At 36.2% G+C, this 11,813-nt stretch overlaps 1 protein-coding gene across 1 annotated transcript; it reads right to left on the bottom strand.

Annotated features, from left to right (window-relative positions):
- Window positions 1-3,996: 3,996 nt before the first annotated feature.
- Window positions 3,997-8,666, bottom strand: LOC136851407 (piggyBac transposable element-derived protein 4-like). The gene is made up of 3 exons (XM_067125491.1): window positions 8,165-8,666; window positions 7,778-8,020; window positions 3,997-4,094 (listed from the first exon to the last, which is right to left on the bottom strand). Exons 1-3 carry the CDS (start codon window positions 8,664-8,666, stop codon window positions 3,997-3,999), a joined length of 843 nt encoding a protein of 280 aa, XP_066981592.1.
- Between the last annotated feature and the right edge of the window lie 3,147 nt (window positions 8,667-11,813).

The following is an 11,813-nucleotide window of genomic DNA, read 5'->3' as shown; positions in this document are numbered from 1 at the left end:
TGAGGCTAGAGGGCTGCAATTTCGTATGTTTGATGACTGGAGGGTGGATGATCAACATAACAACTTGCAGCCCTCTAGCCTCAGTAGTTTTTAAGATCTGAGGGCGTACGGACAGACAAATAGCCATCTCAATAGTTTTTTTTCTTTCTTTTTTGCAGAAAACTAAAAGGGAAGAGCGAGATGTATACGCTTGCAGAAATTTACACTAAGGGTGCAGCTTTAGGAGCAAAAAAATCTCGTGGCAGCAAAAGGCTGCTGCCTTAACCTAAAACAAGAAGAAGCCCATAAACGTGGCATCTCCTGTTGCTTCCTCCACATATTGTGGCACAGATACTTACGTCAGTTAGGCAAAGCGCGTTGTGGAGATTTAGTATGGGGACAAATTCACATTGGTGTAAATTTTTATCCTCATAATATTCATAACCATTAAACAGCGAGACGAATGGGGTTATTGCCATCAATGCACATCACGTGGTGCATTGTAGGCAATACTATACGGTGTTTGCAACGTAGTTAGGCCCTAGCTCCACCCGCTTTTTAGCCTTTTACTCTACCTCCATTCCAGCTTCCCTTACATTTTGCCGTCCAATCTCTTTAACCATTGCTTCCTAGTTTAACTGTAACGGTGGGGTTTTGCTCATATTTTCACCTTTAGATCCTAGCACTTCATCTTGAGCGTAGAAAGCTGGAAGTGTGCCAGGGCTTGGCTTTATGGCCTGAATTTCATCACCTGTTCTTTTATTCTTTTAATTCTATAGGCTAGGTGCAGTGGAATTATTCTGGGGGTCTTGTTGGTCAGAAGTGAAAGATTTTTTGGCTTCTTGGATTTTGGAAGTTGGTAACCACAGTGATAATCTGGAGCTGCTGAGTTTTCGTTCCCCATGGTGATCCTAGTGTGCTGTCAGTTTCGAAGCTCTGCCTTTGATATTGTAGATATTATTTATATTTTTCAAGGTCAAAAGTCCGAAGAAAATAAAAAGTAAGATTAAAACTAAAGAGAACTCCACGCTGAGTTTGAGTTCCCGTTTTGTTGCGCCAAATTCTTGCCTGAACAGTTGTACGTTCCATTCGCATAAACTTTAAAATGAAGTAGTTATATGAAGGGGAAATAATTAATTTCATTTATGTTCGGGGAATTTTTTTATGATACTTTTCCTGGGTGTTTTCATTTCTTTAAACATTCCAGAAAGAGACAATCGATGTTCAAGCAGTAGGTATATATACCGATGGGAATCTTTATTTTTATAAATCATTATTGCAGTTGTCTGCAATTATTTGGAGTCCTTATACTATTATATCTTTTTTTATTTAGAGCGAAAGCTCTGTGTAACCAATCCATTCTTTCTGTTTATCTGAACAAAAAAAATTTTGTGTATGTAATATAAGAGCCTGGAATCTCTCTCTCTCTCTCTCTCTCTCTCTCTCTCTCTCTCTCTCTCTCTCTCTCTCTCTCTCTCTCTCTCTCTCTCTGCTAGCCTTTACACCGCTTTGCGGGAGCCTTCACCCCTTCTTTCTCTCTGCCCCAGCCCTTTTTCCCCTGCAGTTTTGAAGGCACTCTTGAAGAATTACGAGAGCCATTAACAAAATCCATAAGTACCATTCAGTTCCATTTTAATTCTTCGCAGAATTGTGGTCTCTTTATATATGTAGTTAATTTGGGTAAAAGTTTTTCCCCCTGCAACGTTTCGGGCGTTCGCTTATGCGCTTTAATTTTGAATGATACGGATAGTTTTAAGGCTTCGCCTTGCTCTTTCTTCCTTTCTTTCAGGAAGGAGAATTCGGTTGTTACTGTGGTAACTGACGCTTTGTGGTAGAGCTTCGTTGTTTGTTAGTTCTTGGCTCATTTCTTGTACGAGAGAGAGAGAGAGAATGTAGTAAATATCTGATTTATAGTTTTACCTCTGTGAGGAAGAGGATTACTTCATCGAGGCTCTCTTGTTATTAATATTCGTGGTATATATTTTGAAGCAGTATTGAATATTACTTTGTTGTTATTTTTCATTTATATCTCTGTTCTCAACTGCAATTTCCTGTGGTGACTGACCAAAATGTACATAACGTAATTCACTTCTTAGGTCAACAGATACACATTTTTTACATTTTTTTTTTTTTAGGGAAAACAGACCCAAGCTGCTTCTGTACTCGCACGTGATCGAACTTTGGATTTCTCTCTTCTTAAATTATTATGTTATCACCCAACCAAGAGACAGAGCCAGAGTGGTAAATGATAATTATATTAATATTAATTCGTTTGTTTAAACTGACGTCTTAAGCCTTTGATCAGCAATTTATGATCAGATCATGAATAGGATGCTTCTTGTTACGAATGTATAGACAATATTCATCAACATCATTGTTATAGTTTGGATTGATATTTAGATTTCAAGTATAACTCCAAGCCTCTCATTTTTATGGCATTAAAAAGCCTCATAAGAATGGCTGTCTTGTAAGACCAATGTGTACTATGCATTGGGCCCTATCGTCTAACCCATCTACTATAACACGCAGTTAACATATTTACTAAACAGAAAAATTGTGGTTTAGCCGTGATATACCTTTTCGTTAGTTCTCTTGGAATACCTGTACGTCGCATCTCGGTGATGTATTCTTATGATTAATAATGTTAAGTATGTATTTAAACTGAACAAAAATGGTGTTTCCGGATGCCATTGATTACCCTTTCCCTCATTTTGGAAAACGGCATCTTAAGTTGTTAGCCGGTTTTAAGGCCAAATTATGATAATGTTATATTATACATATATGTTTGTTCTCAGAGTATTCTTGTGAAATAACGTGCCAAAAGTGCTTTTCTAACAAAATCGACCTAATCTGAAGATAACTATTTCCCATCGAGATTGTTGACTGTATACACAAACCAGAGCATTTTCTCCCTGTGATTATTTCATCCTTGCAAGAAAAATTGCATTCGTTTTACTTATGCTACTCATTTCTTAATGCCAAAATATTCTAAATGTATCTCAATCAAAGATGGCATGGACGAAGAGAATATAATCACAAACAACATTCCTAAACAAAGGCAACGGTTGCAATGTGCAGTTACCACTGTTTTTTTTTTTTTTTTTTATTTTTTTTTTTTTACAATAATTCTTTAGTTCAGGCTTGAATAAAGCAACAGTAGTAGCATCTGGAGCGACAGGAAAGAAATATGAGAAGACCAGCGCTATCACCAGTAGCTCGATGGTAATTTCCTGTTTGGGGGTAGTGCTGTCAATTAGGTAGGTATTACTTAGGGTTCTTTGCAGCGTCCCTTTGGTCTTAGCTGCAACCCCTGTCATTCTTTTCACTGTGCCTCCGTTCATATTCTATTTCTTCAATCTTACTTTCCACCTTCTAACAATTGTTTCAGTGCAGCTGCAAGGTTTTCTTCTTGTTACACTTTTCAATACCTTCTTACTATTAGTTTCCTTTTCAGCGTTGAATGACATCATATGTCCCAGCACTTGGCCTTTGGCCCAAATTTTGTATTCCATTCCCAGTGGCAATTAGTCTGAATGCTAACAACTGGGACAGCTGCAGACGGAACTTGTACACTATGTTGTTAGTTAAAGCCTGAATATCTCTCCCACCATCATACATTTTTTGAGCAACATAAAATCAGATAGTAATCTCTGGCCTTCCACTTCGAGTAAATAAAGTAGGATAACTTACATGCAAGAACTCTGACGAGGTAGGCTCACTCTCTGTCGGTAGATAGTATGCAGTGCCACGACCCACATTTTATCCGAGTACAACTCGCGTTTGGCTAACACAGTACACTTGTGTTTGCACTAGGATATATGTTGAATATTCTCTTGCTCATACTTTAAAAGTTCATTTCGGAATTTGGTCGGGATGTAACCTTCCATGTTGTAATAAGTTAATTTAACATGAACGTTGTCCTTATTATAGCCACATATTGCCTAATCTGTAAGTTACATCTCAAGAGTGAGTTTCTGTTGACGTCCGTCGTACTTATGCCTTTTGAATTAAGACGCTCTACTCGTTGTACAGAGCATTATTATTCGCACTCTGTAAAGCAGCCATGAAGTCACACTGCCCAGAACCAAAGGGTTTATATTCCATCAGCTGTGAAACTGTGGAAAGACCCTCCAAGTAGGGATACTAATATTGATGCACATAAGTTTAAGAGGGCCAAGCAACATGGCCTGAGTTATTCTGGCTTGACATTGCTATTTTTGTACATATACATATATTTGATTTACACTTTATTCTCATGGATATATTTTTTATTTATAAATGGTCTTTCAAGATAAACTATAATAAAATAAGTAACAAAAGGTTAACCTTAGAAGTATTGTTGAAATTATTATATCAATGAAGGTAATCGTTGTAAACAGTAACAAAGGCTTTAGTAACTCCAGTGGCTTTACTTCATGCACATTAATATTGCAGCATCTTTCGCACTGAATTAAATAACTACATAAAGCTCCAAATGCACTGACTCCTCCGTCTCGTTATTACTCATTAGTAAAAAGAGAAGTGTAGGTGGGAGGTGGGCAAATTACGCAACAATCGACTCCTGCTAAAATTTTGTCTAAGAGGACAAGATGCAAACAAGACCATTATCTAAAATTATCCCCGTCGAGGGGTAGTGCCATTAGTCCTTGTGTTAATGCTTCCATGCCTCTGTAGTTAGTGCATATAATTAAACTCTCTTCACTTCGTCATCTTACTTGTACCTAGTACCTAGTTTGGTTTGTCAATTCTTTAGAATCCCTCTTGGTCTTGGTCATAATTATGCGGCCATTGCCACTAGCCAGGCTCATTCTCTCTCTCTCTCTCTCTCTCTCTCTCTCTCTCTCTCTCTCTCTCTCTCTCTCTCTCTCTCTCACACACACACACACACACAATCATGCACTATATATATATTATAATGATATGTCTTATGATAAGTGTGTGTTTTTTAAATTAATATGTTTTCTGTACTTTTTGTAAAGTTTCTCTTGTGTTTGTCTTGTATTGTCTGTAATAACAATGAAATTAGTGTTTGTTGGAGATGCTAAGTGTCAGATCTTACAAGGATTGCTTTGACTGTGTGATTTTAGGACTAAAATACAATTTGCTGTTAGGATTATGTTTGTACAGCTGGCTTTCGTGGACTCAGGTGTTCTACCAGAGTAATTTCCCTCCATTTCGAAAGGAAGCACTTAAACTGTCATTTGAGAGATATGTGGGATGACAGGTTGGGTATCACTGGTTCCCTCTGTGTTTGTACAAGTGTCCATACAGGAAACCCTTGTCAATCAAGCAGATAAGAGGACAGGCCTATATAGCTCTCTGAGTGACCACAAATCTTACTCTCTTCTGAATGAGGAGGGGATAAGAGAGAGAGAGAGAGAGAGAGAGAGAAGAGAAGAGAGAGAGAGAGAGAGATATCAACCTCTACAGAGTTTCAGTCTGTACTGATCAGTTTTACCAAAAATCTTCTGAGATTAAACCTGGGTTGGCAGTTAGGCATTTTTTGAAATGGGTCACCCTGGAAATCCTCCCTGGGAAAGAAAGGAATAAACACAGTTTCTTCAGGGGAAGAAACTGTGTTTATTCCTTTCTTTCCCAGGGAAGATTTCCAGGGTGACCCATTTCAAAAAATGCCTAACTGCCAACCCAGGTTTAATCTCAGAAGATTTTTGGTAAAACTGATCAGTACAGACTGAAACTCTGTAGAGGTTGATATCTCTCTCTCTCTCTCTCTCTCTCTCTCTCTCTCTCTCTCTCTCTCTCTCTCTCTCTCTTATCCCCTCCTCATTCAGAAGAGAGTAAGATTTGTGGTCACTCTCCCAAACATATAAGTTTTTGGAAACTGTTAATAATATTTAATGCTCCCTTGGTAGGATCCGACATAAGAAAAGAGTGTTAAGAGTGTAACAGGCCTTAGGTAAAAGTGTATATTGCTACAGTAAAAAAGGAGTTGTGTAAAAGTGTTCAGAAACTTGTATAAGGTAAAGTGGTTTTTTTTTACTTATTTTTTACCGTGGTAAAAAGGTAGATACTTTAAAGAGATTTTGCCCTAGTGAAATTGTTGTTGATAAACCTTTTGTGCACTTATTGTATAGTCTTGTTTTTACATTTTTTGTGTGTTCTTGTGTTTACAATTTCATAGTTTTACCCAAACTTTTGTGTCGGTGATTTAACATTTATTTAGTTAGCACTTTATATGTGCTCATACTTAACATTGCATACTTGATTTGATTTTCTTTTGTTAAGATTTTTTTTTTAAATCTGGAATAAGTCTTAATAGTTTGAATTTTGCTTAGTAACACAATTTCTTGATATGTTAAAGTTTTGTGAATTACTCTTGTTTAAAATTAACTAAATCTTATGTTGTTTTCAAGTAATTGTAAATTTTTTCAGATTATGAATTCTAATTATAACTTTTGAAGTTAGAAATAAATTTTTGTATTTAAAGTTTTAAAAGCACAATGTTTCATTTTTAACCACTAGTGAATAGGGCTAGTTGCGTATGCACAAGGTAAGTGATAGACATGTTTTGTTCCCCTTCAGAATTTTTTGAAGTGAATTAAGACCAGGGAAACAATTATAGTTGTTTGATGGAGTGATGCCCTTTTTTATCTAGTCACCTTAAGCGCCATATGTACCACCGGTGTTACATTTTTTGTTTTTTTTTATTTTGTATGTATTTATATGTTTTATAGGTTTATAAAAGGGTTAGAAATACCATAGAATGCATTCAAATCAAAGTTTAATTATTGAATTTTATGAAAGTATAAAAACAAAAGAAATTCTTTTCAACTATAAAGGAAAAAATTTAGGTCTTATTTATGATAATGTGATCATGCAAAAAAGTAAGCAAAAAGTTCCATATCTGAAAACCATAAGTATATCTAGCTATATACCACATTTTACATATATCCTAGTAACATTATAGCTCTTCAGAATGGAGTCTTTCAAAGCATGAGGGGCATAAATTCCGTTTGGCTTCACATTGGCTGCACACAGTTTTTACTCTCCTTGCTTTGCATGCATGCCGCAAATTGGCTTCCTTCATTTTTACTAATTTACTCATAACATCCTCTGCATCTTTTCCTCGCTTCTCTACATTTCCCTCCTAACTCAATCAAAACATGAAGTGATCTTTTTCCACCAATGGGTGAAAATTCCCTTCCAATCTTTATATCTTCAGTTGCTTTACCTGTCAAAAGTGAGAGTACTATAGATTCACGAAATTTTTTAACTGAAATTGGTTTGTTTGTGTGAAACTTATTGAATAGAATATGTGCATTTACAACTGAAGTTCCAAGAAGAAGTTCAAAGGCTGCTTTCTTGTACCACTTCCTAACTTTTCGTAGAGGAGAGTAATATAAGGACATCGTGTCAGAGTACTCCACTCCTTTTTTGGCTGCATTGTAATCCAAAACACATTGTGTATTCTCTCCCTCTGTACCACGTCTTATTTTGCCAGTTTTGACTAATTCTGTTGTGTACTCAGGGTCAGTTGTTAGTATAAGAACATCACGCTGGTCTTTCCACTTTATAACTTCCATACCGTCATTATTCTGCTGTCCTGCTACTTCACCTTTTTCAGTTTTTTTCCTGTTACAGTTTTAGGGACATAATTTCTGTTACTTCTTAGTGTTCCACATACATATGTTGATTTTCCTAACAGGTATCTAGGCAAAAGCACAGAAGAGCAACAATTGTCAATATGAAGCGTTCTTCCTTCTCTGAGAAATCCATCCATTAGTGTCCTTGTTATATACTCTCCATGTTCTATTCCTGGGTGCATTATCACCTCTACCTTTGTAGACCATGAATTCCCATGTGTGTCCATCCACTGGGCACAATTTGTAGACTTTCAAGCCGTATTTATGACTTTTACTGGGATTATATTGCCGTAATATAGTCCGTCCTCTAAAGAAAACCATGCTTTCATCAGTTACTACTTTCTCACCAGGTGTAAATTTTTTAAAGTTTCTTGATAAAAGCCGAATCAGTGGCTGCAGTTTGAAGAGCCTATTACTTCCATTGGAGAGACTGTTATCTGCAAAATGTAGAAAACGTAAGATCAACTCAAATTTATTTCTAGTCATTGTTTTCTTTATAAGATCAACTCCATACATTTTGCTCTTACTCCAGTAACTCCCAAATGTTGGTTGCTTGTTCGGACTCATTAGATTACAAATACCAGTGAACTTTTCAATGTCGTGTTTGGTTGCTGATTTCCAAGCTTTCATCTTTGAATGCCTAGTAACAGGTTTCAGTGCTACAGTAGTATCATAAAATCTATTAGTTTCAACTACTATCAAATCAATAATCTCATCAGTAACAAGTAGCTTATAAACATCAATTGGAAGAATTTCTCCATCTGAGGTGTATGGCACAGTGTAATGTTTCTCTTCTCTAGCTGAACATGCAAAGTTTCTAGGGAGAACAACAGTATCTTGCCATACCGTGTTTCCTTTTGATTCAGATGATTGTTGTTGGACATCTGATACAAGAGTAATTGGTGGCAAAATATTGTCATCCTCTGTATCATCATCTGATTCACTGTAGCTGCTAGTTTCTTTGTCTTCGAAGTTATTATCAGAGTCACTAAGGGAGGAATTTGAATTCGTATCGAAACTGTAATCATCGTCATCATCATCTGATTGTGATTCTGCATGCCCATAAAAGTGATTGGCATCCATTCTGTTCCTAAAATAATAATATATATATATATATATATATATATATATATATATATATATATATATATATATATATATATATATATCGACTATTTATCACATCACCGTGATTCATATACAATCAGAAAGCTACAAACGTCCTTTAATATCAATTCACTCTACCTCAGAAGTAATATATTTTCATATATGTTACCGAAGGAATTTTAGTTGATAATAAGTCCACCGTCCCGTGGGATCGAACCAGCGACGGACGAGGAATCAGGACTACAGTGACACACTAACCAGTCGGCCGCTGGTTGGTGTGTCACTGTAGTCCTGATTCCTCGTCCGTCGCTGGTTCGATCCCACGGACGGTGGACTTATTATCAACTAAAAATTCCTTGAAACATATATGAAAATATATTACTTCAGAGGAAGAGTGAATTGAATATTAAAGGACGTTTGTAGCTTTCTGATTATATATATATACATATACACATACATACATACTGGGTGTTTCGAAATTAGAGGCCCCCTCCACAGAACAAATGGAAAGTTGTGAAGTTTTCTGCTATAGCCTATCTCCAAGTACATTAAGTTTCTATTAAGCTATTTTTCATTTTACATTTCTTGTATTTTCAGACTGAGTGACGGAGTTAGATACAGCCATGGCTAACGACTTGGAGGAAATCAGATGGATTGACTGAAGCTGGGCTATAACCTTCAGAGAGGCCAGGGATGCTGGTGCATCCTTCATTTCACGTTCCTGGGTAGCTAAATACATTAAAAGAGATGAATCCTTTGTTAAAAGAAACTGGAACAAAAATCCATATGACTGTCATTGCAAAAAGAGTGAGAATCTTGGAAGGCCTGAAATCCTTTCTCAGGAGTCAAAAGACATTATAGCTGAGGCAGTGGGTAGACCAAGAAAGTCTTTACGTAAATTGGCACTTTAACTAGAAACAAAAAGGGGAAAGAAGAGAAGTTATAGTGCTGTATATCATGAGTTGAAAAATCTGGTATCAAGCCATTTCATGTTATCAGCAAGCCCAACATCACTCAGCAACAGAGAGAAGACCGTGCATGGTTTTGTGGTTCATTTCTTAAAAATTGGGATGAAGCTGACTTTCTCCATGTTGCCGCATCAGATGAATTCTTCATTTACACAGTCAGGAAGCCAAATCATAAAAATGACATCATTTGGGCTGCAAAGTTGAATGATATCAGCGATGACATGCACTATCGCCAAGTTGGGAATTTTTCTGTTTCACAGCCAAACGGTTAATGTGGATCATCAAAGAAAAAGGACAGTCATGGAGTGGCGATTACTTCAGAGAAACTGTGCTTATTGGTGGAGTATTTCCTTTCCTCAAAGATCCTGAAAATGTGTTATCTGTTGAAGAAGTCACATTTTTGCATGATAAGGCACCATGTTTCAAGGCTCTTCAGACACAGGAGCTGCTTCAAAACAGTGGTATCGATTTCTTCACGTCAAGTGAATTTTCCAGGTAGCTCCCCTGACCTTAATGTGTGTGAAAACATTGGTAGTATTTTAAAGGATCGTGTTGAAGCACGCACAGTGAACTATGATGGTATACTAAGCCTTGACGACCTGCGAAGAGAGGTGACCGAAGTGTTCAGGGAAATGGAGTTTGAGTCTCAGCTTTTTTTGCGATTTGCTGAAGTCATACCCCTCAAGAATGCAGGCTGTGGTACAGGCAGATGGAGGCCACACAAAATATTAAATACTCAGAGAGAAACTTAAATAAATACCTGTTCTGAATTACTTTTGTTTTTGTCCATATCAATTTTAGTTTATGCTGTAGAGGGGGGCTCTAATTTCGAAACACCCTGTATATATATATATATATATATATATATATATATATATATATATATATATATATATATATATATTTATATATATATATATATATATATATATATATATATATATATATATATATATATATATATATATATATATATATATAATACATTGTGTGAAATCGAGGCTATTCCTCAGCAAAACAGCAAGAAGGCACTAAAGCAGACAGCTTGGTACATGGTTTTCCTTTATTCAGGGCGGCCTACGTTTCGAGATCCTTGTCTCATCCTCAAGGCTAAAAATACAAAGTAAAATATACAAATACAGCAAGAAGATTTAGGATATATGTACAAATAAAATATGATAAAGTAAAACATCAGTAAAAAGGGTAAACCTAAAAATAAAATTGTTAAAAAAAAAAAAAAAAAAAAAAAAAAAGAGAAAGAAATAGAAAATTTTTAACTAACAGACCTTATTCCTCGAAGTTCAGTTGCTGTATGAAAAACAATAAACATAAGGTGGGGTGTGGTTTAAGCTATATACAGGGGCGTGGACGAGGAATGATTGTTCAAAGAGGGAACAAGCTTTTTGATTGCTAACGATTCAAGAATAGGGAGGTGGTGTTCGTGTTGACTAGTTAGTATAATCTTAAAATCATTATAGTTTATTTTACTTTTGCATAGTTTTATGTGGTTTCTAATATTGGATGTTTCGGGATTAGACAACTTGCACCAGTGCGAAAGCTAACGCCAATATGTGCGTCACATCTGACCTTAAGCAGTCGGCGTGTGTTTCCACGTATGTGTGACAATGGCATTGACAGCAAGTAAATAAATAAATGACACCGGACTGTATTAAAGGGGGCAGTTTTCTTCGTGACGAAAAATACCGCCAATAGTTCTTGGGTTCTTAAATATGAGTTCACGTCAACTGAAGGAAAATAATTCGTTAAAAACTTTTTTAGACTGGGTAGGAAAGAGGTGTCATGCGTGAATGGAAAACTTATATAATATGTTAATTTATGTGCCAAGTGTGTGATAGCAGGAGGGTGAAAGGACTTATCAATGCTCTCTTAACATACTTTAAAAATAAATTGGATGGGTAGCAGTTGGATTTAAAATAATCATAAAGAAAACCTATTTCCGTTCACGCATGACACCTCTTTCCTACCCAATCTAAAAAGGATTTTAACGAATTATTTTCCTGCAGTTGACGTGAAGCTCATATTTAAGAACCCAAGAACTATTGGCGGTATGTTTCGTCACAAAGAAAAACTGCCCCCTTTAATGCAGTCCGGTGTTGTTTATTTATTTACTTGCTGTCAATGCCATTGTCAGACA

The sequence above is a fragment of the Macrobrachium rosenbergii genome, chromosome 3 (assembly GCF_040412425.1).
Source record: "Macrobrachium rosenbergii isolate ZJJX-2024 chromosome 3, ASM4041242v1, whole genome shotgun sequence".
In the NCBI taxonomy this organism is placed as follows: Eukaryota; Metazoa; Arthropoda; class Malacostraca; order Decapoda; family Palaemonidae; genus Macrobrachium; species Macrobrachium rosenbergii.
This window is presented reverse-complemented; position numbering and strand designations above follow the sequence as displayed.